The following is a 20,402-nucleotide window of genomic DNA, read 5'->3' as shown; positions in this document are numbered from 1 at the left end:
GGATACAGAGACAGCAGCATAAAGTACCTGTTGGAAATTTCGGAAGACAAAATTAAATAGCGTTGTATGTTCTACATTTCTTCTCTGTTATCTTTATAGTTATGCACTCGTACGGTTGCAAAGTACAATTTTACTCTTTCGTATATTCTATATATCCTACGTCTATAACAGGGTAACCTAAATTCCCTATCAAACATCAAAATGGTACTCTTCCCAACAATTCTTCCCGTTTTATGCTACAGCTTGAAAACCTTCTTCGATAACATGATAGGCTTCTTAAGCTTCTAGTAGAAATTTCAAAAGACAAAACTAACATCTTAAAAAATAAATTAGAGGAAGATAAATTAGAGAATTCATTTCTCTTGGTTACGTACATGTTTAGCTTATGTTTAATTCATGTATAGTTCCAAAAGATACGGTGACATAACAGTCACGTACATGTAAATATTCCATTTTCCTCTTTCTCTATCTTGAAACGCTATTACACACTAGCTTCTTCCATTTAATGAATCTTTCTCATTTAATATCATCTGTCTCGCGTAATTAATGAACATAATTAAAAATGAAAAAATAATTGGTCTCTTTAGTCTCGGTAACTTCGTACGAAGTCTTCAATCTCATATTTCTGCGTTAGTTTATATACAACGATCCAGTTGAAAAGTGCAATTATGATCTTTGGTATGTGCCAATAGCACAAATCAGATCAAAACGAAACTCTGTCCCACAACTCGTCCGATCTTACAACACATCATAATTTCAAAACCTTCACTGAAAATACCCTCTCGATGCTGCAAGCTTCTTCAAGCCATCGCTGGTCGGGACTCGAACGAAAATAAACGAAAGTATGTACATCGCGCAGGTATAGTTCTTCATACGTGGCGATTCCATTGTATTGTCTCGCGGATCCACTACACGAAAGTTCCATATGTCTCAAGGAAGAAGACCATCGTCGACCGATTATCATCACCGCCAAGTCCTGGAATTTTCTCGGTCCGGTTCCGCAACATCGACCAATTCCCCGTGGGATTCTCCGCGTTCCACGATGGTTCATTCGTTTCCACGTTGATCTCTGTTTCACCCCCGCGTCTGCATCGAACAGTCACGGGAACACGTCGAAACTACGTAAAAGGGGTTGCATTCGTCGAATCGAGTCACGCGACTCTCTCTTTGTTCGCGAGATTGATAGCTTTACGAGGCAGCGGGAGGTCGAGAAGCAAGTTTTGACCATGAGAACGCGCGAAGGCATGCAGGAAATAATGGTAGACCACGGCGCTGCGGTGCCCGCGGACCACGCGAACCCACCTCCCGGGATGATTAATGGCTTTATTACCGCGCTGCATCGAGCTCTTTATTTAATTGGGTCGCGAACGTGTGCGTATATACTGTCGTAGCTGAAGGAGTTCGTAGAATCGTTGTAGAAGCGTGTGCTCAATATGCTGGATGCTGGAAAAAGTTGAGAACCTCTGCGCTGTGCATAGTTAAGGAACCATTGCTGACGAATGGCTATTCCCCCACTCTGTACACGACAGTGGCTATCAGTTCGTTCGAGCTTCGAATCGTCGAACGTTTCCGAGTGTAGTCTCGTTCAAATTAGTCATTGCTTTAATTTAACATGGAATCACCTTTTTTGGTGTGAACTTATTGCTCCGATTTGAAATATTCTATAGTTTGCATGCTTGCCTTCATTAGTTAAGTTATTTGACTTCAGATTGATGGTATTCGAACAACTCAAAAACACTCGATCAGTATGAAATTGTTGCTCAGTCGACTTGAAATATTTCTTCGAGCTTCTATGCTCATCCTTGTTATTCGAGCCCATTGTATACAAATAACTTGATACTAGTTTATTAAAGATTCGTTTGGATTAATCAAGTTACTTGATTCACGCTGATTGTATTCACTTAACATGGTTTCAAGTTTATGTTCACACATAGGTATATCAGTCAAGTAACTTCACTTACAAATTGTCTAAATCCAAGACAATCCATCTTCGAGTGAATATCTAAAATAGCGAATATTTAAAGTAGACTTCGCTCGAGGAACCAGTATCGAGGCTAGAAATAACATTACATTACCCATATACCAACTGTCGATTCTTCCGCATCAAGAAATAGTCCAAAGAACCTCGATCAAAGTTTGAAAGGATATTTCAAGACAAAAATCACATTAACTCTGAACTTTCTACTCTTTGTTAAGTAGAACAAGTACAGAAATAGAATAAAAAAGAAATTTACTTTGTCAGCATTGTAAAATTCCATGCTACTTTTTTTTTTAATTGAGAAATTTACAAAGTACGGAAAAACTTAATGTGTATTAGAAAACTATTAAGAGCTTCGATTCAAGGTGAAACTAAAGTTAGGTCTCATGTTGATGTTACAGTCACCCGGAGTGATGCCATTCTACGGTGATACTGGCGCCGGTTTCCGACCAGCAGCCGGCTTTGGGAATACTGTTTGGCACCAGGGAGTCGCTCCCGTGGGAGCAGTTGCGGTTGAAACGTCAGCAGCACCATGGCCACCTCAGCAGTTCATTCAACAAATTCCTGCTCCGAATCAGCTCGAAGAGCTGAGGTATCATACCCAATACACCGCCGCAGCGCCATACCATCCACAACCAGGTAATTGAAGAGGGAATCGATTTTGAAGAATTTACGAATTTTTCCGATACGTGTCTCTTCTTTTTTTTATTTTACCTTCTCAAGTTTTATCGAGTAGAAAATATCTATTCCCGTTAGAAATTTCACAATCCTTTTCTTAACTTATCGATCGTGAGATATTTATATTCTTCGACTATTATAAAATAACGTCATAGCATATGCTATAAAATATTTACTACCTTGATGCTAATTTTAAAATTTCAATAGATATAAAGCAACATTAATTTTGATAAAAAAAAAAAGCAAGAATGAGTCTCAGCCACTAATATGCAATTTCATTAATCAGTTTGTTACAAGGAAATGGTACAAACAACGTTAGATTTTAAGATGTATTAAAAGAAATAATATTGTAACATCATCGTCTTTCTCTATTTTTCGACTTATAACGTTGATGAGTATGGTTTCTGAACAGCTCAAATATGATAAAATTCGTATTCACAGTTTCGATCACTTGAATTCGACGATTCAGAATTCCTCGCGAATGAAAACGATCGTGGAATGCAAAGTGTGCAACTATGCAGGTCTTTGTCCCGCCGATATGCCGTCAGTTTCCGTGGAATCGGCACGTGAATTTTCTGATTACAGTCGCATATCAGCAGCAGACTTTCATTACTACGGATCAGTCGGCATTTCAACGTGCCGGGGCGACAGGACAATACACAATCACGGGACAACCCTCACCCTTGCCACCAGTCGCCCCACAAACTGTACCATCGACAGCTCAGAGGCCACTAAACGGTCAATTCATGGATCCCGCTGCTACTGCAACCCAATCAGTTGGTTATGAAAGGCAGGATTACGTCAATGGTTACCAACAACAGGTACAATTAGAAATGAATCGCTTTTAATTAAAAGTCAGCTCATTCGAATATTTTCTCGGACACGAACAAAGATAAAATATTGAATTTTAGAAAAATCTAAGAGTCATGAAGATAGAAAAAAGGAAGTTTTTCTTATGTCCAAAAAGATAATCTAATTAGAAATTAATTAATTGTTAAATCTTCTGGATCATTTTTAATTATGATGTTCGGTCCTTAAAAAATTAGTTGAATGTTACAAACATTTTTCTGAATGAAGTTTTTCTGTAATTTTCTCTTATATTTTTAAGATGGTAATATGAAAACCGTTGCACCATTAAATATATCTAAAAATATCAAAGCATAAAATATTTTTTAATGCACCTAAAATTAAAGTTAATCTCTCACGAAATATCTTCGTGAATAGCAATAATATACAGTCAATTCCCGAACGTTTTTGAGTTATAGATGGAATGATGCGTTTTTCCAGGACGTGACGATGGCACCGCCGCCTTCAACCACTCCGACGAGTCGTAGCAGTTCCGTACACATGGACAACCAGCAACAACAGCAGGCCTCTCAGCAACAGCCGTCGCAACCGCAACAACAGCCAACGGATACGCAGGTGAAGGGATTCGCGACGATCGCGGCCAGCAACGTGTCGGGAAACGAGATGCCTGGGTATCCACTTCAACCGGGCCCACAGAGTTTACACAACTCTAACGGATATCCAGGCTACGTGGAAATGGGTCAACAAGTACAGAACCAATGGCAGCCGCAGCAGGTATCTCAGCAACCACAACACCAGCAACAGCACATGCAACGGCAACATTCGATACCTGACGGTGGCCAACGGCATTTATGGTCCGATACCAGTACCGGTACGAAAATGAGCAACGTGAGCAACAACATGAACTGGTCGGATGGGACGTTACAGCAACAGCATCAGCAACACCAGAAACCTTCTCAACAACAACAGCAACCGGGTATGCAGAGCAATAGTATGAAAGGACAAGAGACACAGCAAAGTATGCAGATGCAAGGACAACAAGAATTACCCCGACCAGCGAGTCATATGAGTTGGGAGAACGGTAGCGTGAAGGAGACGCCACAAACTCCGCAGTCGTGGACAGATAATACGGACAACAGTCAGCAGCAACAAACTCAGGGAAATTGGTCGCGGCAGAGTCCGAAACTGAGGGACGCTTCGCAGAATCCGAGATTGACACCGTCTAGTCAACAACAACAGCCTCAGCACCAAGGCTGGCTGCAGCACTCGCCGAAGTTGTCAGACCATCAGCAGAATCCGTCTCATCAGAACGCCCGGATGACGCCCTCCAACCAACACAACTGGCAGCAGAGTAGTCCAGAGATGCAACAGAACTCAAGTCAACAGAATCCAAGGCTGACGCCATCTAACCAACAGATGCCGCAACCTGGGACGCAGCAACAACAACAGCAACAGCAGCAGCAGTGGTCGCAACAGACGAAACTGGAGAAGAGTCCTAGACTTACTCCGTCTAATCAGATGTCCTGGCCAGACACGCCAACTAGTCAACCGAATTGGTCGCCCAATAGTATAAAGAGCGACAGTAGTCAACAACCTCAACAACAATGGCCAGATTCGCAGCCTAGTCCGAGGAGAACACCTGGCCATCAACCGGGAACGTGGCAGCCTCAGCCACCCACACAAGAGAATAAAATGGAGAACCAAATGTCTTGGTCACCGAACTCGGTGGCCGAGAACCAACCTACCTGGGGCCAACAAACGACCAAACAAGACATGCAGAATTCCGGGGAAAGAGTGCTTTGGCAGCAACAGGACACCGGAAAACCGAATGGGTTCGTCGATACGCAAGATACTCAGGAGAGTAATGTATTTGCTCAATCAAATCGCGTGAATTTGAACAGTCGACTGAAATCGATGATTCTAAATAAACAACAACAGCAACAGCAGCAACAACAACTACAGCATCAACAGCTTCAACAGCAGCAATCGCAGCAACAGTCTCAGCATCAAATGAGCCATCAGGAGCAACAACATCACAATATGCATCATCAAATGCAATCTCAACATGTGAACAGTAACAACGGAGCTAATGGCGAATACCATACAGAAGACAGGATACGAGACACGCATGACAATACGGAGAAATTGCAAGAGAAGCAGGCGGATCAGTATTTAAGTCAGTCGAATATCATCTCGATGGCGCAATCCAACGAATCCTTGACCGGTAATTTTTTATTGCATAGCCACCACCCTCGGGTCGATAGTTTGCCCGATGGTGGTGGCTTATGGGAATGGTCAGGAGGAAGTAATAACACATTAAACAACGGTACCGTTCTGCCGGAAAACGGAATGATGGTCATAGACAGCTTCATGAAGTTTGGTTCAGAGGACAAGTCCGTGCTGGACAAACCATACGAAAAACAACAACAACAGCAACAGCAATCACACTATCACCAACAATCACAACAACAACACGAGCAACGACAGCTATGGAAGGATGAAAGTAAGAGCCATGACAATCAAAACATCGAGGATAAATCGTTTCAGAGGAGACTGTGCATAGAGCAGCCAACCAACGATAAGACTTTCGAATCTTGCGAAAACAACAACGCAGACAGCGAGAAGAACGATGGGACCGAGGACGACGTTGGTTTTTCAGAAACTCCATTAGTTGCATTAGTGAACAAGAACGACACATCAAATTATCCAGAAAGCAGCGAAAAGATTGCATCGACGGAGCCAACCAACAGCTCTAACTGTGATTCCTCTCAGAATATCAAGCAGGAGAACATCGTCGAGTACGGTTGCTCTAGCTCCGATTGCGTTCCATCGCCGACGGTCTCGTCAAAGAGCGATGGCTGCGCGTCGAAGGAAATCAAGAGTGAACCGGACCAAAGGGCGCAGGAAAGTAACAACTACAAATTTCGTGGCGATGGCGGACCCGCTAAAGTGTCTCCGGGTGTCGGTTCGTGGTGTTGTCGACGAGGCGGCACCGAACAACCGACACCCGAACATTTGCGTGAGGGTTGTTGCCAGGGTTTGCAAACGAGGGACGAGATACTGGCCGACTCAGCAGAGAAGTCCGACGTAAAGAACGAAGGCATTCAAAGTCCACGTACCGGTAGCGTGCCTTCAACGACTAAGTTGCAAGATCACTTGGACAAACTGAAGAACAATGTCAGGAGCGAAGTGCCGGACTGCAACTGCTTTCCAGCTGACAAATGTGAGTTGCTATTGCGTATTCAGCACGACACTAACATTGAGAGAACACACTAACCACGTTCACACGAAAATATAGATAAATAAATAATCAAAAAATGAACAAAATTTTCTTAAAGAAAAAAATATATATAAAACTATACTACTACTACTACTGCTACTACTACTACTCTATGTACTACCACTACTAATATTACTGGCCAACAAAAAATAAACCGAGCCTTGATTCAGTGACCCAAAGAAGAATGCACGTACCTAACTTACCCCCCTTTCCCAGGGGGCATACCTACTACATACGTGGCATAAATGTTTCCGCTTCTGTTGCTTCCTTTCCGTTGAAACGTCCAGTTTCGTAAGTAAAATGAGGTTCAACCACAAGGTCCGCCAGAACCCGGCTCGTACTACACTCATCTCGGGGCGGCTGCAAGCCTGCCTGACCTACGGAACGATCTTGAAAGAAGAACCGGCCTTAAGGGAAACGCCATTAGATTCGAAAAGGTCATCTACACCGGAAAAGAAGGGAAAACCACTCAGGGATGTCCAATGGCTAAATGGGTAAGCATATTACTGTATTCTATATATTCCCCATACTTGTACCGAATGTTTACGCATTTATAAAAAATTTAAATAATGTAAATTTTCTGTAATAATTCGAATTAAAAAAATTTTGAATAATATATTGAATAATATTTTAAAATTAATAAAACAGATATTTACATCTCCATTTGTCTAATAACATTCATAAAAATATGAATTTGCATAGAGATTCGCAGTCTACTAATATTTTAGATCGAAGTCAAAGCGAATTCACTCGACTCTTTTCAAATTGAATTTTATCCAACCTATTCCAGTCGCTTTGAATCACCCACTAAGATTACTCTGTACTGCTTTGGTGATGGGATTGTAATATCAGTGATTCGCTAGATACTTCGACGATCTGGTCTGGAGGAGAAGATCCTGACCATAGTGAAACACCGACAAGGGCACAAGTGTCCAACAGCTTGGATCGTCGTGGCCATGGTTGCTTGGGAAGGCGTACCCACTCATGAAGCTGATCGAATCTATTCCCTGTTAAGTCATAAGCTGAATCGATTCGGTCTTCCTACTACTAGACGATGTGGAACGAACGAACCGAGAACCTGTGCTTGCCAAGGTCTCGATCCTGATACTTGCGGTGCAAGCTTTTCCTTTGGATGTTCCTGGTCAATGTATTATAATGGTTGCAAATACGCCAGAAGTAAAACCGTCCGTAAATTTCGATTGTCAGTACGATCAGAGGTGAGGAATATATTATAACAATCTAAATATATATATTATAATTAATTGTTGATAACTTAAATTATCATATTTTTGTCATAACAACATTCTTTCTCTGTGTTGAATTTAATAAGAATGCCATCGAAAGTCTTAAGTATTTGCTATAAATGTCTATTTACCATGTAGATTTCATTATTAACGTAGAAATATTGTATTAAAAATTCTAAGTTCAAGACCTACCTAGTTATAATATACTAAGGGTTAATCGCCATTCTTGTCTTCCTTATTGTATACAAATATAACGTTTCGTTCTTTTTTATTTGTATTATAGGAGCAAGAAGTCGAAGAAAGAATGCACGTCCTAGCAACACTTTTATCGCCTCTGTATCTCAGCCTTGCACCGGAAGCATTCAACAATCAGACACAATTCGAACGGGAAGCGAGCGAATGCCGTTTGGGATTTAAACCTGGCCGACCCTTTTCCGGTGTTACGGCCTGTATCGACTTCTGCGCGCATTCTCATCGTGATCTTCACAACATGAACAACGGATGTACAGTGGTAAGTGACTTGAAGAGACACTTAATTTTTTCCAATACTTAATAATTCTGAAAAGGTAAAGATTTAGATGAAATAACTATGCTGTAATTTTTCATCTTAAAGGTGGTCACTATGACAAAACACCGATCTCTATCAAAACCTGAAGAGGAACAGTTGCACGTACTTCCCCTTTACATCATGGATACTACGGATGAGAACGGGTCGAAAGAGGGACAGGATGAGAAGGTTCGCGCTGGAGCTGTAGAAGTTTTGACAAAGTAAATAATTTTGTTATTTATATGACAAACAATCACTCACACGGAATTCTTCTAGTAATGAATTTTACAAATACGTATCATCTAATTCATAGATATCCTTGCGAAGTGAGAGTTCGATCGGTTCCACTCCAACCCTGCAGAAGACACGGCAAGAAAAGGAAAGAAGACGAGCCAGATACCATTAGCAATAAGAAAGATAGTTCCAAAAGCACTGCTGAAAAAATAGCGGACCCAGGACGCGTACCAGGACACCAAGAAATACCTAGACCGCAAATGAGGGACTCCCAACTATCCCTGGAAATGGCGTCTATGTTCGAAGGAATGGATGCTCAATTACAAAGCTCTCAGGTGTCCTCCACTGTTCTAGACAGTCCAGTGTCCATGTACCAAGGATGGAGTTACCAGAATGAACAACAGTGGGGTAGAAACGGTTGGCTCGATCAGCGAAAAAATAATTGGTTAAACCCGTGGAGAGAATACTCGTTCAGTGGTCTGGACAGAGACGCAAAAGTTGACCCAGATAGTACAAGTCTAGACGATATCAGGCCTAGGAGCACCGTTTCTCAGGATGAACATCGACCAGGTTCGCGAAATTTGCCTAATTCCACCATGGACTCGCCGAGGAACTGTTATCCACACTCACCGAGAGCTCATCCTATTTCACCAAGGAGCTCTCATACAGGAACACCAGGGGATATTGGTTACTCCATGTCTCCTAGAGGATGTCCAACTACACATCAAGACCAAAAAATCGCTTCGCCAAGAAGCTCCGGGTATCCGGACACGGGCTACGGCCATCCACCTCCCAATTCCAAAAGTTATCCGAATATGTACGACACCAGGCAGGGTAGTACATCCCCGAAGACAAGCTGTACAAATTTTCCGGTCCATTTGGATCAGAGGAACGCACTCAACCGAACGAATCATCATCATCAATCGCACAACGTAAATAACGTTCGAAACGTTGGCCAGAGCTGCGATCAGTCGAAATTGCCGTACTCCAGACCTGCGCAAGATTCTAGTCAGCAAAAGTACCCTACCACGCAGAACTACTTAGAGGCTCAAAAATCGCAGATCGAACAACCTTTCGTGAACAGGATACCAGGCCATTATCACCCCCCTCATACCGCGCAGTCCGGTAGAAATCTTCCATATCAGAGCCAGCATGATTCAAACGCGGACATGTTCACTGGCCTGTCGGTGTCTTCTTGCATGGGCAACACTAGTCACAAGCCGTTCAGCGCCACGAATGCGGATCTATTGCTACACAGCTCGACGCATCTTCCGCCCAACAATCCACCAAACGGCACTCAGAGCTTAGGATCATTCGATCAGAGAAAATATCGGATGTATAAGGTTCCTGAACAAAAGACACCCGGAATTAGTCAAATGTCACCGGCGCCCTCCGACCAAGTGGGAAGCTGGAACATGCTAGGTACTTGGTACCCCGACCAAAACAAACCTTTCGATCAACAACAGATTTATAACGATCAAATAGGTCCTGATAGAAATCACCAGCAACCTACAGACCACCAGAAAACATTTAATTGGAACGATAGAGTACCGCATCCGGACCAGTCGAAACCACCTTGCTGGGAAACACCCTCGGATCCTTCTCCGTTCAGGGTGCCAAAGGGCAGACCACCGTCGAGGACAGCGTCAAACCAGAATCCAAACACAGACAATACATATCAAAATTCTTCCAATAGAACGTTCCTTAAGCCTCAGGAGCCGACGCGGAACGGTGTCTACGCGGACAGTCCAAGCAACAACGCGGTGCAAAGCAGCATCACGACACATCAAGGTAACCAACGAAGAACAGAGTGGCCGGAAGATAAGACGAAGGAGAGTTTCCACGATTCCAGACAAAACATCGCGAATTCAAACTCGAACTGCTTTCCATGGGCCGAAGAGATGAAACAGGTGCAAGACTTCCACGGGATGCCGGGCTTGGGACATCCTCACGCTTCCTTCCCACAATACGGACTATATCCAACATACCCTGTCTTTGACAAACCATATTCTAATTCTTGGGAAGGCTACAACTATCACCAATCGTATCCACACCATCAGGCGCCGGAATATCCACCTCAATTCTATCAGCAACCAAAGAGAGAAGCCTGCTTTCCTTCGCCTCAATATCCCTATCAAGGAGTGCCCCCGTATCAAGGTTTGAATCCAGGTTGGGCGAGATGGGACACTCCTCGCTGGGATATTTACGGACCACCACCCTACTTTCCGGTGTTACCAGAGCCTCCTCCAAAAGCAGAACCACTAGGAGAGGTAGCCGACTATTCCGACAATGAAGAGTGCTTCAAGGACTCGCAGATGGGTGGAGTTGCCATTGCATTGAGCCACGGTAGCGTGTTGTTCGAGTGCGCCAAGCACGAGATGCATGCCACTACGGCTCTCAAAAAGCCTAATCGTCTGAATCCAACCAGAATCAGCCTGGTCTTTTACCAACATCGTAATCTTAACCGACCAAGACACGGATGGGACGAATGGGAAGAAAAGATGCGACTCAGGAAACTAGGTGTTGCGAGTACCACCACCACCACTACTACTACATCATCGTCCACTTCGCAATCACTGTCTACCCCATCAACTCCAACCAGTCCAGCCAGTGCAATCAACACCGAAAAATCCACTCCGCTACCTTACATACCCAGTGTTCCTAGTTCTCAGTTCATGATGAGATCGCCTACGTATACCACCATGACCTGGACCACACTTTTCCCAATGCATCCGTGCATGATAACTGGCCCATATCAGGAGGGAGGGGCCATTGGATGAGTAAACGTCGGAGGGCGCGATTCCAGCCATCGATGAGCAAGAACCGTGCCAGGAATCGATCGAGCGATCTCGTCGGACTGATCGAGTGAAAAAGTGGGTTTCAAACGACACGAATCTCACTTGACGACGCTGTTCCGTGCCGTGTAACTTCGACACGAAGAACGTGAAACGAGTCACGAGAACAACGAGAGAAACAGAGCAACAAGCAGCTAACATTGAGAGGGGATCAACGAGCAAAAAGAGCAAACTGTCATCATGAGAGGCTTTCTATCGCAATTCTATCAGGTCATCGTCCTAGATGTGTATAGTTGTTATTGACGAAAAAAGACAAAACGAAGATGAAGAAGAAACAACACGTTTGCACTGCCATTTTTCTATCTCACGTTTTTCGGGGAATAAATAATAAACGTAACAGACAGGGGAAACAAAGGAGGAGCAAGAAAAGTTAGCAGCAGGTGACTGGTTCGCAACGCAGACGTTTCGTCGCGGGATTCAATTTTAATCGGGGCTTCCCTTTTTATATCGATCTTTTACACGAATCACGGTAAAATGTTGCGAGCGAACAAGAAAAGGAAATCAGATCAACAATGGATATCGAACACGATGAAGATGTTTGGTATCTAGAATGGCAAATTCAAGGCTGAAGGTGGAGGAGGAATACGAAGCAGCTGATCGACAGAGACGTGTCACGCGCTTAGAGAAACACTTGATCGCAATCGAGGCTAATTTTCACGGTAACTGGATTAACAGCACAAAAGGGCGATCGGCCACGTTCTTTCGAAGAACCAGTGTTCTTTTCGAGAAATGACTTCGAATATGTTATATGACCTAGAGTAGAATAAATGGAAAGTAAAAATATGGAAAAAAGGACAAAAGAAGAAAAAACGATGTAGAAAAGTAAGATAATGAAAGGAAGACGAAGAACGAATGAAACGTATCCAATTATATATCTTTGATTCTTTTTTTATTTTTTCTTTCTTTTTTGTTATTTTTAGGAAAAGGTCTCGTATTCTGGTAGAGTCGTAATCGTATTTAGCTAGTCCATGCCTAGACGCGATAGATAATTTTTTTCTTCGCAATATTTTAATACACGGCACACGGAGTTGCAAACATGTACGCTGATAGCACGTGCGCGCTTGCTATGATCCATTTTTGTACAAAGCTGGGTCAATTTTGTAACTATGAGAGTCGATCTGCCGTTTATTTTTCCGCACGTTCTCCTTTTTGTAACACGTGTACCCCATTGTTGTTGTTGTTGTTGTTGTTGCATCATCACACACATACATGTGCATCATGCAGGACCAAAATCGTCCTTAATTCTAATTCGATTAATCGGCGCCATCGTAGTAGATTTTTATCCAACATCATCCAGCCCATAAATCATCTAAAACGCCCACAAATCATAACTCCAAAAAATCGAACGACGATATGCATATATAGTTTCGGGTGGATCCTTTGTAAAAGTCGTCTGGATAATCTTCGATGCTCCACATGGAAAAACGGAGCTCACACATAAACACGTTACACACGTACACGCGTATAATACATATACTGACACGAAAATGATCTCAAGTTTTTAAGCTAATTAATTAAACGGTAAATATCAACGTTTAATGTATTTCTTTTCTCTTCTCTCTCTCTCTCTTCTCTCTCTCTCTCTCTCTCTCTCTCTCTCTCTCTCTCTCTCTCTTTTTCTCTTAAATTTCTCTCTTTCTTTTGCACATATTACCTAAAACCTTTCTTTCTCTCGTTTTCTCTCTTTTCGTTCGTCTATTGTACATTGTGCTTGTTAATCATCGTATTTATTTCGTAATTCACTTGCACGTGCTTGCATCCGTAGCTCTATCCTATTAAATCGATTACGTAAAAAAGATTCAAGAGCAAGAATGATGTGACGAAGAGGCACACACAGGCGATTCGATAATATAATATGTATATATAATATATGTGTATAATATATATATATTATATATATTTTATATATATATATATTATACATATATATACAATAATTGCTATAATATTAATATCGAATTCTCGGGTCGGTTCAGTACAAACACACACAAATATACACATCATATACACATGAGAGAATTGTGAGATAATTTTTTAATATAGAATATCGAACTGTGAGGGGGAGAGAAATGCGTCGGTCGTCGTGGTGCCATTTCCTTCGTCAGCTACGTTCTTTCCATTGTTTCTTTTTTGTTCTCTCTGTTTTTTTTTTTTTTTTTATTCATTCTCCAAGCCCTTTAGAGTCTATAATCGCGATTCCAGGTCCACGATCAAATCTATGGATCTCGGGTATCCTGATTTATGTTATAGATATATATATATATAAGCCTTTCGAGAGGCGATCTTCTCGAGCGAGGAAGACACGCGCACAGAGATCCAATTGTTTCGCGGTAGATCACAGCGGCCAGCCGGCGAGGTTCGACGTTATTTAACGAGTGCCAGTGTTGGAAGATGAGCCAGAGAGTCAGAAAATGAAAAAAGAACAAAAAAAAAAAAGAAAGAGTAAAAACCGGGAGCATCCGTATTAATCGTACGCGTCGTTCGAACGATCCCTATGTTTTCTATACATAGACCAGCTACATTTGGCGTAGCTACCTCGAAACATCCTTCGCCACTTCCGGCTAGATCCACTGCTTTTCCTTCGATCGTATTGTTTTTTTTTTTTTTTTTTTTTTTAACTCATTCATCGATCGTTTGTGACTCGATCGATGAATACCAAAATCAAAAAAAGAAAAGAATCGTGGTATCGAACGAAGGGAAGGAGAAGGCAGAGGTGGAAAGGAGAATTCAGACGATCAATATTATTGTCAATATTATTGTCAATATTTAAGGTTCTTAACATTGTATTGACAATATATATTGATCATCTAGAGGATCTTGTACGTACAATAATGTTGAGAACCCGAAATATTGACAGCAATATTGATCGTCTAAACGCTCCTGAAGAGGTCTTTTTAATTGAAAAGAAATAGTTAAAATCGAGGGATATTTTGCTCGATGATAAGACCGAGGATGAATCATGATCACGTGTTAGTTTTGTTTAATTGGTTCATTGAATCGAAACAATCGATCGATCGGTTTCTTGCCTTTCGAAGTTTCGATTCACGACCACGCTAACGCGTAAGCGTATGCGTGGGGAAGAAATCGAAAAGAGAATCGAATAGAAAAAGGAAAATCATGGTTGTTCGTGGAAAATCGATGGGTCTGCACGATAATCGACAGAGAAACGCTACTATTGTAAGAGGAAGGGTGGTGAAAAAACGCGTCCACTCCTCGCCCATCGAAGTATTATAAGAATCATTAATATATTATCATTCATTATTATCATAATGTAGTAGTAATAATAATTATTAGCGGCAAACAGTAATAATTAGTAATATAATCTAATTTAATCCGACTATTTATTAATTAAGTTTTGACAAAACGCGTTGGTCTATTATATTTTTATTATTATATTTTTTGCTGTACTATCTTCCTTTTTTCTCCTTATCTTTTCCTTTCCTCTCTTTTTCTTCGGTTTAATTCTTGTTTCGTAACATTGAACGATCGAGTTCAAGTGGAGAGTACGCACCAAGCCTTTCTACTTATTTCCCATTTTCTTTTCTTCTTTTAATTTTGTGTTCTCGCTTATATTCTCTCTCTTTTCCTCTCTGTTTTCTTTTCTTTTTTTTTTTTTTTTTGTAAAATTGTTTAGCACGAGCGTGAAACAATATCGTCGATAACACACTCGTACCTTTTTAAAACGCTAGTCGTCCCTTTCGTTTTCTAAATTTCTTTCCTTAATCGAGTCTTCTTTTTTCTCGTTTTATATCTCGGTATCGTCCTTCGTTTTACCGTACGACGAACTTTTTATTCGCTAAGAGCATAATCGTTCCTCCATTTTTAACGCGCGACTTCGCAGTCTCTACGTTCTAAAGTAGATGATATCAAATAAATAAACGGTGAATAAAAATCGACTATTTTTCTATTAGACGAGTACCATTTTTCGATTAGGTTTTCTAATACCGAGAATCGATCTCAGCCAGTCAATTAAACATCTTACAAACAAAAAAAAACTCACAAAACCAAAATAAAGAAATAAAAGTTCACGCTGAAATCGCAAAATACATTTCTATTTTTTTAACCGTTTTGAAAGATCGTCCTATAAAGAAAGGAAACAAAAATGTAAGCTTGGTTAGTCATCCAGTTCTTTCTTCTTTGCAAGCAAACGTTTCGATCACAACACTCTTCTTGTTTCTTACGAACGATTTGCTAACGACGAATGTTTCTGCTCGATCGTGAAGCGTCTTCGGCTATGACTTCACCCCATGTCGATCTTCATCGAAGACTATTCACGTTCGATTTCGTAGAAATGGTTCTCTGCTTTCGAACGCTCATGCGACGGTTACAATGAAATTAAAACGATACAAATAAGAGGAAACGCACGGTGAAACCAGAAAAATGATTGGACGAGAAAAGAATGTTTTTATGAGATTTATTACACACTCTCGATCGTAATCTATCGATTTCGTATAGATCTATTATCGACAACTATTTGTACTTTTTACAATTTGTTGAATTAGGTATTTTAAAATAGATGAATTTTAGAGATAATGAAATGAAGAATCAAAACGGAACCAGTGATTATAATAATCTTTTTTAGATTCGATTTATCATCGATGTTAATTCTGTCTCAATTTTACAAACAATGAAGAAACGATACGTTTACTTATTTTATTATTATATATGTCTCAGAGCGATCGTCAGCCGTGGACGGATCGTCGTTTGAAACGCTCCTGTTCCTTTCACATTCGCACACGTTTCTTTCCTCGATCGCGATCCATGGATCCGCTTAGAATGATCCGCGCGAGGCACACAGGCAAGGTTTTTCTCTCGTCGACTTCCGAATGATTCTCAGTTGCGTGCGTGAGTACAATGTTAAGGAATGTTTGAGAAAAAGAAACTAAATAAGAAAAGGAACAAAAGGAAAAACGAAGAGAAGAACAGGTTTCGTCGCAGGATTTTTCGAAAGGAATATTTTCGTAAAAATCATACGACGAACCGATTGAACTTCCAGTTACGATCGATAAACAGAACAAACGTAACAGGACAGGACGAAACGGAACAGAAGTGAAAAGGGAAAATCGGCTAGTTATCGTTGCTGTTCTTTTCTTTTTTGTATAGGATGCGTGGAAAAAATTGTATCGTCACGATGCCAAAATAGTATTAAATATTTGCGGTAATAATTAAGGCGTAAGAAGAGGAATCGCTAGCTGTTGTACTCGATGATGATTGTCGTGTGTAGCGAAAGCAGGAAGAAAATGAATGTGACGCACGCGAACGAGTTTTATTGCCAATACTGTACCTTTTTCCTCTCGAAAGGAAGATCGGAAGTTGGATGAGAAAATCGATTTTAGCGTCGATCAGGGCATGATTCGATAACGTGATTGTACGAACGAGGCGGAATGAGAGCAGGAAAAAAAGGAAGGATGAAAGAAAGAAAGAAAAAGGTTGAAAACTGTATTTTTTCTTCCAATACCAAAAAGATGCCATTTTGTTTTGTATGAAAAAACCTATAAAAAAACTCGTAAAAAAAAAAATATATAAAAGGAAGAAGGAGAAGTAAATGAAACGAAGGAGATATGGAGAGAATGTGTAGGAATTAAATATAGGAGGAAGTTTGGGGAGGAGTTGAAGCCAGGCGGGGTTGAACAAATTTTTTAAATAGTTTGTAGCGAGCGTAATATAACAGTTGTAATAACGATTGCAGAACAAATTACAAAGATGCAAAACAGATAAATATTTACGCAACAAATATACTTGATGTATATCTGTCTCGTGAGATGAATAATAATAATGATAATACTAATAATAATAATAATAATAATAATAATAATAATAATAATAATAATAATAATAATAAAGTAAAAAAAATAAAAAAGAACAAAAAAGTAATGAAACCACTTGTCCGCCTTATGAAGCCAGAATAATACAATAGGTGATCGATCGATAAGAATTGACAAAACAAAATAAAAAAAGTAAAGTAAATTAAAAGTAACAGGTTAATTAACGGTAAGTGCGAAAATCGCGAAACGCTTGTCACATATTTATGTTTACCTCTTAAATATGTATATGTATATATTTAAGGAAACTTGTATGTACATACAAGCTCGTATATACATACAGGGTGTGTTACACCGTTAGAAACAAATAAATAAATAAAATCGAGTAGAGAATTAGAAAAAGAGAGACAGGTCAAAAATGAGGGAATGATAAAAAAAGCGTTGCTCGCAATTTTTGCACTTAGGTACCAAAACAATATTCCCTGGATCCCCCGAAATAGGGCATACGAATATAGCGCTACGTATACACCGGTTACATATGTGTACATATATTTTTGGATAAAGAACCCAGAAGAAAAAAAAAAGTTTTAAATCGAAATTCGGACCGCGACGCAAATCATGAAGTTGTTTCGATGGATCGTTTCTCGACGCGATGATCGTTTACGAACGAACAAATATTCAAAACGGAAAACGAATAAACAAAAAAAGTAAGAGTTGGAGATTGCATAGTATAAAAAAAATTAAAACGAGTAAAAAAAGTACTATGATGATGATTCTTTTCTGTTTCTTTTCATAATTTTCCGTGAAATCGATTCGATTATTGGTATCGTATTATTCGCGATCGTATTCGTTAAACGATCTATGACGAGAAAAATTGTCTCCTTCAATCGTGATTGCAGATAGTGCTTCGAGAATAAACGAAATGAAAATGGAATAGGTATCACGAAAAAAGATACGAGACAAAGATATAATTAAAAGATAATAAAGCATAATGGAATGGGGGAGACCCGAAGTGATCTATCGAAAAAACATTCCCCATGCATCCGGTCCAAAAAAATGTATTTATGAATATTTATTTACGCGAGACTAAATGAGATGGAAAAAAGAGGAAAATGATGAATGAAAGAAAATCTAATATATTGACGATTTAATAAAATAGATGGTCATAAGTTTAAGATGTAAGTTTTATAATGAATATATATATATTATATATATATATATATATATATATATATAAATCTACATATATATATATATATTTACTTGTAAAGCGTTTTATTGCCTTTCGCCAAGTTCGATCGCGCCAAAAAGAGCCGAACGAGCGGAAGGGATAGCGAAGCAATGGTGGTCGAAAGAAATGAGGAAAAACTCATTCTCGATTCAAAAAAAAAATTTAAAAGAATAAGAAAACGTGGTAATTAAAAAATTATCTGTCAACAATGAACGTGAGCAAATGAAACGAACGTGAATATCCGCGAAGATAAAGTAATTAATTAATTAATTACGTCAGAGAGTGATCTTCGTTTTTTGTCGTACCATCGTGAACGTTGACGATGTAACTTATTATTATTACTATTATTATCATATTACTATTATTATTACATATTGTATTTTTTTTTCTTATTTCTGTTTCCAGTCCATGTTTTTTAATTCTCAATATTACTTTTAGAACAAGCGACAACAAAAAAGAGAAATGTGACAAACGATAAAAAAAGGTCGAAGCATTGATCGCCGTGCATTTCTATTCCGATCGATCAACTGAAACGCGAAATACGTGACGAAATGCACGTGGATCAATTACGTAACAACAAAACACTAACATACAAAAGAAAAAAACGAAAGGAAAAAAACAAAATCACGGGTGTGCTTTTGAGCGATGAGAAATCAGACGTACACACGTATACACAGTACGCACACGTACAAATAAGAGGAAAAGACACACAGAGACACGGATACACACGTACAAACACATACATACACACCGTATGCTTAGAGTTTAGTAGCGATTTATAGACGATAAGCGATAGAGTAATTTAAACTGATCATTGCTATCGATGACTATTATTGACATAAGAGTACATTTAGACGAAAAATATGTTATTAAGTAAGATGTAATTGTCCTTTGTGAATATACATAAGAGAGAAATGAGAAATACAAGAAACTTTTATGATAAAAAGAGGACTTGATCATTTTTCGTATTTCGTGTAACCATTCGTCGAGAAACGAAATAAGACAGAATGAATGCAAAATGAAAAAAAAGAAGAAAAAGAATTATTTTAATGTTTTCGCGCGTAGTTAAATGATCAACAACATGTACACATATTTTTGGACAGTTCTGTTGATCATTCGTGTACATGTTTAGGAGATATTATAAAAGCATTGAGAAGATTCCATCCTACAGATACGTGTGAATGTAATAAATTTATAATGAATTTCTTTTAAATACGATACGTGCCGATCATTAAATTGATATAAAAGATCATTTCAAACGATGTATAAGAACGATGACAATTTAGTTGAATCCGCGGTAAAAAAAAAGACCAGATATCGATCGATATTTCTCTCATCAATGTTAAATGTTCATTTGATTGATTGAGATTAATATAATCGATCAATTTGCTTCGATGCATCCATGGAATCAGATACTTGTATTCGCTCACATATAACTCATCGCATGTCATTTTCTACACGATCATTTCTCTTATTTATTGTAATAAAATTGCTTTTTCCATATAGTAAAGAATATGTAGAAGTTGGAAAAAAATTCGCTACGCAGATTCGATAAACAGAAGCATTAATCATGCATATCATGGTACAATAAAAATGTTATGTATTTAACACAAGTGTTAAATGAATTGTACTCACCGAATGACCCTATTCTCTCTAGACTCTTAAATTGATTGATTTGTGATAGCAAAGTGATTTAATTTTCAAAGCGTTTATCGCGTTTAGAGAACGTTCAAACTTTTTAACTGAATACAACTATTTTCCGATCACATAAATCGATCAATTAAAT

General features: G+C 39.5%; 1 protein-coding gene across 7 annotated transcripts in view; it reads left to right on the top strand.

The window, feature by feature from the left end:
- Nucleotides 1–19,562, top strand: part of LOC126921330 (DNA N6-methyl adenine demethylase-like) — a 143,684-nt gene extending 124,122 nt beyond the window's left edge. For all 7 annotated transcript variants that reach the window (XM_050732824.1, XM_050732821.1, XM_050732820.1 and 4 more), the window contains 8 exons: nucleotides 2,380–2,617; nucleotides 3,242–3,477; nucleotides 3,944–6,686; nucleotides 7,062–7,237; nucleotides 7,607–7,960; nucleotides 8,271–8,498; nucleotides 8,601–8,755; nucleotides 8,848–19,562. In XM_050732824.1, coding sequence (XP_050588781.1) covers nucleotides 2,380–2,617; nucleotides 3,242–3,477; nucleotides 3,944–6,686; nucleotides 7,062–7,237; nucleotides 7,607–7,960; nucleotides 8,271–8,498; nucleotides 8,601–8,755; nucleotides 8,848–11,548 — 6,831 coding nt within the window. In that variant the 3' untranslated portion in view covers nucleotides 11,549–19,562. The remainder of the gene's footprint in view (nucleotides 1–2,379; nucleotides 2,618–3,241; nucleotides 3,478–3,943; nucleotides 6,687–7,061; nucleotides 7,238–7,606; nucleotides 7,961–8,270; nucleotides 8,499–8,600; nucleotides 8,756–8,847) is intronic.
- The last annotated feature ends 840 nt before the right edge of the window (nucleotides 19,563–20,402 follow it).

Source organism: Bombus affinis, chromosome 10 (genome assembly GCF_024516045.1).
Source record: "Bombus affinis isolate iyBomAffi1 chromosome 10, iyBomAffi1.2, whole genome shotgun sequence".
In the NCBI taxonomy this organism is placed as follows: Eukaryota; Metazoa; Arthropoda; class Insecta; order Hymenoptera; family Apidae; genus Bombus; species Bombus affinis.
This window is presented reverse-complemented; position numbering and strand designations above follow the sequence as displayed.